Here is a 5993-nt window from a genome sequence, read left to right on the forward strand (position 1 = left end):
TATATATATATATATTCATATCATGTATATATATATATTCATATTATTTATATATATATATATACACACATACGTATGTATATATATTTATATATATACATATATATATATACATATATGAATATATATGTGTATGTCTGTGTGTATACACACAGACACATATATATATGACCAATCATATACCATTGCACATACACACACAGTTCATGTATATTGATTTATGTGTAGGCATATAATGTATGAATAAATGCATAAATGTATATTTATGTATCTGTGTATATATATATATATATATATATATATATATATATATATATATATATAAGAGTGTGTGTTGTATGTGTATGTACATGTTGCATATATGTATTCTTACACAAAACTTTATGTACATTTTTGCGTGTATATATGTGTATGTGCACATGTATGTGTGCATGTTACATATATGAATACTTATATAAATTTTTATGTACATTTTATGTCTTTGTGTGTGTGTGTGTGTGTGTATGTTTGTGTGCATACACTCATACTCATACAGAGAGAGAGAGAGAGAGAGCGATACATTGTTGTAAGTGTGCATGCGTGTGTGCATAGGTGCGTATGTGTGCACGTAAGTGATATAACTGCAGCCATTCTTCTTTTAGTTCTGAAACTCTCAAAAACTGAAATCAAAGCCAAAATAAAAGCAGTTTGCACTCATATTCCTTAGGAAAGACTCTTTCAAAGGAAATTAATTCTTGTCGGTGTTGTTGCTTTTGCCAGTGTTGTTGTTGTTGTTGTTGTTGGCTGTGACGGTACCATCATCATCATCACAACATCTTTATCGTCATTATCTTGACTATCAACATCATTATCCCCACCATCATTCCCATCACCACCTCTGCCTTCATCCACCTTCATCATCATTACTCAGTAGTCTCTCATTGCACACCTTCACTGCAATTTCAGGTGCAATTCTGTGCAACTTGGATATGTGCAGTTTTTCATTTCGTTTGGTTGTTTCTGTTGTATTGTATAATAATATATTATGGTATGTAAAATACTCTATGCATTATATATGCAGTGCTTAAGTGCTTTTATTTATATTTGTACATCTTGGGATTAGGTTAGGCATTTGTATGTTTTTTTTGTGTTTATTTTTATCATTCCAAAGCACACACACACACACACACACACGCACGTTGATTTATTTTATTTTATTTTCTGTTGATTTCCAGGATTGTTTTCCTGCTCGGTTCGGAGGGATCCACTTTATCAATCAGCCCTGGTACATCGAAGCCATCTTCAAGATGATCAAACCTTTTCTTAAAGAAAAAAACAGAGACAAAGTAAGCACCATCATTCTCTCTCTCTCTCTCCCTGTCTATCTCTCTTTCTTTATCTATCTATCTATCTCTTTTACTTGTTTCAGTCATTTGACTGCGGCCATGCTGGAGCACCGCCTTTAGTCGAGCAAATTGACCCCAAGACTTATTCTTTGTAAGCCTAGTACTTATTCTATTGGTGTCTTTTTGCTGAACCGCTAAGTTATGGGGACGTAAACACACCAGCATCGGTTGTCAAGCGATGTTGGGGACACACACACACATATATATATATACGACGGGCTTCTTTCAGTTTCCATCTACCAAATCCACTCACAAGGTTTTGGTCGGCCCAAGGCTATAGTAGAAGACTCTTGCCCAAGGTGCCACGCAGTGGGACTGAACCCGGAACCATGTGGTTCGTAAGCAAGCTACTTACCACACAGCCACTCCTACGCCTATCTATCTATTTTTTTTTCTTTCTGTCTATCTAGCCATCTATCTGTCTGTCTTTCTTTCTTATCCGTTTGTTTGTTCAGCTATCTGTTTATCAATCCTACCTGCGTCTTGTACTGTATGTGTGTCTATGTACAGGTAGATGTGTGTGTGTGTGTATAAATACATATATGTGTGTATACACATATGCATATATAAAAATGTTTGTATGTTTTTAATATTCATTTATGTATTTATTCATTCGGTTTCATATCAAGAGGACAAGGCTGTCCATGGCCATTGCCAGCACAGATCCAATGTAGCTAATGTTTTCTCTTGAACATTTGCAAGTTGACAGTTGCTAGAAATGCTCATGCAGGAAGGGAATCTGAAAAGGAACCAATATTCCTGGGAGAGGAGAAAGCAAAGAGGGGGGGGGGGGGGGGAGGTAGTGAAGGGTTAGGTGTAATAAATAAAACAGGACTTATAGGGGGATGGGGAGTAGGGGTTATAGTGGTAGTAGTGGTGTAAAGGTTATAGTAGTGGTGGTGATGGCGGTGGTAAAGGTTATAGTAGTGGTGGTAGAAGTTATAGCAGTAGTAATTGTGGTTGTGTAGTAGTCGAGGTAATAGTGGTGGTGGTGGTGGAGTAGAGGTTATAGCAGTAGTAATAGTGGTGGTGGTAGTAGAGGTTGTAGTAGTAGTAGTAGTAGTAGTAGTGGTGGTTGTGTAGTAATAGAGGTTATGGTGGTAGTAGTAGGTGGCTGTGTGGTAATAGAGGTTATGGTGGTAGTGGTAGTGGTGGTAGTAGTAGTAATAGTGGTGGTAGTTGTGTGGTAATAGAGGTTATGGTGGTAGTGGTGGTGGTGGTTATAGTAGTGACAATGGTGGTAGTGATGGTAGTAGTAGTAGTAGTAGTAGTAGTAGTAGTAGTAAAAGGTAGGAAAAGGAGACGATATAACTATGGACCAGAGGTCAGTCTAACTATGGCATGAATAGAACAGTGATACAGTTCTATGTAGATACTGTATAACAGTGATGAATCTTTTGTTTTCTTTCTTTTTCTTTTCTTTTATTAGGTCTGTTAATTAAGTTCTATAAAGGAAAGGTTTATTAATCTGATCTTTGTAAATATGGCTCCTGTATAAGATATGATTATAGTCTTCTGTCTATGTTGACAGGGTGTAACAAGTTTGTTCTATGCAAATATGGTGTGATAGCCTGTCTTTGTAGATACAGGGTGGTGATCACTTCTATATAGATATTATAATGTGATGGTATGTTCTGTGCAAATTATGGTCTCTCTTATGTGTGTGTCTTTGCGTATTAAATATTTTCCATTCGTTTTTTGTTTAAGTCTAAGACCCTTGGCTGCTGGGGATAAGGTTGGACAACTGTCATGCTGATGATGGCTACTAAATCAGAAACATGTGTCCAGGGGCGGCGAGCTGGCAGAAATGTTAGCACACCGGGCGAAATGTTTAGCGGTATTTCGTCTGCCGCTACATTCTGAGTTCAAATTTTGCCGAGGTCGACTTTGCCTTTCATCCTTTCGGGGTCGATAAATTAAGTGCCAGTGACTCACTGGGGTCGATATAATCGACTTAATCCGTGTGTCTGTCTTTGTTTGTCTCCTCTGTGTGTAGCCCCTTGTGGGCAGTAAAGAAATAAGAAACATGTGTCCAGGGCTGTCCTCTTATCTCCAGACATTAAGCCTGTCCTTTTCCTTAATGGCATGCCATCTGTGGAGAATTCTTGATAGATGGATTGGGTGAATGGATAAATGTCATCATCATCATTTAACATCCATTGTCCATGTATCACATCTGAATCACTATATACCATTGTCCATGTTGGTATGGGTTGGACAGTTTGACAAGGGCTGGAAGGCTGCACCAGACTCCAGTCTGATTTAGCATGGTTTCTATAACTGGATGCCCTTCCTAACGCCAACCACTCTGAGACTGTAATCGATGCTTTTACATGCCACCTGTATGGGTGCCATTTGCGTGACACCAGTATTTGCCATGACTATGATTTCACTTAGCTTGATGGGTCTTCTTCTCAGGCATGGCATATTTCCAAAGGTCTCGGTCACTTGTCATTGCCTCCGTGAGGCCCAATGCTCGAAAGCACCTTTCGACATAGGTGCCAGTAACATGACACTGGCATCGACCTGACACTGGCATATTTGAAGATAAGTTGGGAAGTCACCAAAATCTGACAATGAAGTTTGAATGATAATGATTGAGCCGAGAAATTAATGAATGAATGAAGAACAATTAATTATGAAGATAGCCATTTATTTGATATAAATTATAATGTCGTTACAATATAAAATAAATGTTGTCGCATTGTTGTGTGTACACATTGTTTGTAAATACAGTTAAATATTTTCTGTGGATCCAAGCTTCATTCTGTGTGGAAGCTAGCTTCCTCCCTGTGCTCCTAGAGGGAGAGAAAGAAAGAGAGAGAGTAAAGTGATAGTGATAGAGACAGCTAGAGATAATAAAATTTCTACCCTCACACACATAAGGAGCAAAAGTTTGCTCCTCGGTCAGTGGCTGAATTGACCAAAAAGAAAGAGAGATGTAACATTTCACTAGGTATTGACAAGTTTGGCAATTAAAGTTGATCAACTAAAAATTATAAATTTCTCCAGAATTATTTTTCTGACCCTTCCATGACCAGAGAAAGATCAAGAGATCAACTTATCCTCCTTAATCTCTAAGTGCAGAAAAAAAGAAAACAAAAAGACCAGAAATTTGTTTGACAATTAATAGAAATATGGATTCAGTTTCAAATCTGCCTTGCTGCTGTAACTGGTTGCTTAAGATTTATTGTTTGATTGATAGATAGAAGGTGCAGCATAAAAACCTCTCCTATTCTGCCACTCCATTGCTTGCGACAATGAGGGTTTCAATCAATCCTATCAATGGAACAGCCTGCTTGTGAAATCAATGTTTGAGTGGCTCAGTACTCCACAGATACATGTACCCTTAATATAGTTCTGAGGGAGATTCAGCATGACACAGACTGTGACAAGGCTGGCCCTTTGAATTACTGGTACCACTCATTTTCGCCAGCTGAGTGAACTGGGGCAACATGAATAGAGTGTCTTACTCAAGGACTCAACATGACGCTGGGAATTGAACTCTCGACCTTACAACCATGAATCAAATACCCTAACCACTAAGCCACATGCCTCCACACCCCCTATTCTACATGACTATTATTGTGGCAACAGTGAGAGTAGGCAGGTGGAAACGATGTCTTCATATCTAATGTTTTGCCTTTTTGTCTTTTTTGTTATCAGTTACCATCGTGGTTTGGATGGGTGCATATATTGTGTTTGATGCTGAAGCATTTGTCAGCTTGTAAAAAGTGGAAGATTTCAAGGTTTTTCTTTGTTGCACCTGGCAGAGAGGGGACAGAGAGAGAAAGAGTGGGGTTGAGAAAGAGGGATAGTGAGAGAAAGAGTGAAGTTGAGAAAGAGGGATAGAGAGAGAAAGAGGGATAGAGAAGAATCAAAGCCAGTACTTAACTGCTACTTTCTTCATCGAACACAAAATGGTGAACGTCAAAGATGACACAAGTTTGATTTGAAACCTAAATTGCAGAAAACCCAGAACAGTTACTCTCCAAGGCATTCTTTCTGGCACTCTTACAACATTGCCAATCCACCAGCATCCTATATGATGAGGTGGCCACTATTTAAATACAGAGAGATGATGTGTCAGTCTTCAACTGTGATGTAATGTGTGTCTTTCTAATCAGATCATCTATGACTCTGTTGAACTTAGCAATAACTGATTCCTTTTGTTTGGTACCAAACAAAACAACAATAACAACTGTTATTTTTAGATTCCTGAAAGTGTTTTGTTGTTGTTTTTGTTGTTTGCATTATTGAGTTTTTTTTTCAGGGGTTTTTAATAGCTTCTTTCTTGTTGTTGTTGTTACTCTTTTGTAAATTTGTTCACCAACAAAACACACAATGAGCAAACATCCCATTGTGACAATATAGATTAGTGAGTCTTGTGAAGTCAGGACATACAGAATAGCTATGTACATTGTGTGTGTGTATGTGTGTGTGTGTGTGTATGTGTGTGTGTGTGTGTAGCTAATCTATATCTATTCATCTATCTATTTAGCTAGCTACCTATCTGCCTATTTATCAATCTATATATATACATGTATATACACACACACACACACACACACACACACACACACACACATATATATATATATATATATA

General features: G+C 37.8%; 1 protein-coding gene and 1 long non-coding RNA gene across 10 annotated transcripts in view; one reads left to right on the forward strand and one right to left on the reverse strand.

Annotated features, from left to right (window-relative positions):
* LOC106883162 (clavesin-2) overlaps positions 1-5993 on the forward strand; it is a 108696-nt gene that overhangs the window by 87041 nt on the left and 15662 nt on the right. For all 7 annotated transcript variants that reach the window (XM_052976170.1, XM_052976167.1, XM_052976168.1 and 4 more), the window contains one exon: positions 1215-1325. In XM_052976170.1, the coding sequence (XP_052832130.1) occupies positions 1215-1325 (111 nt within the window). The remainder of the gene's footprint in view (positions 1-1214; positions 1326-5993) is intronic.
* The window catches only part of LOC128250663 (uncharacterized), a 31867-nt gene continuing 29891 nt past the window's right edge, over positions 4018-5993 (reverse strand). For 2 of the 3 annotated variants that reach the window (XR_008266674.1, XR_008266672.1), the window contains exon 2: positions 4018-4183. This is a non-coding gene — a long non-coding RNA (uncharacterized LOC128250663). Of the gene's footprint in view, positions 4184-5280; positions 5719-5993 lie in introns of those variants that run through there. The other variant, XR_008266673.1, reaches the window with a different exon arrangement.

Source organism: Octopus bimaculoides, chromosome 24 (assembly GCF_001194135.2).
Source record: "Octopus bimaculoides isolate UCB-OBI-ISO-001 chromosome 24, ASM119413v2, whole genome shotgun sequence".
Classification (NCBI taxonomy): Eukaryota; Metazoa; Mollusca; class Cephalopoda; order Octopoda; family Octopodidae; genus Octopus; species Octopus bimaculoides.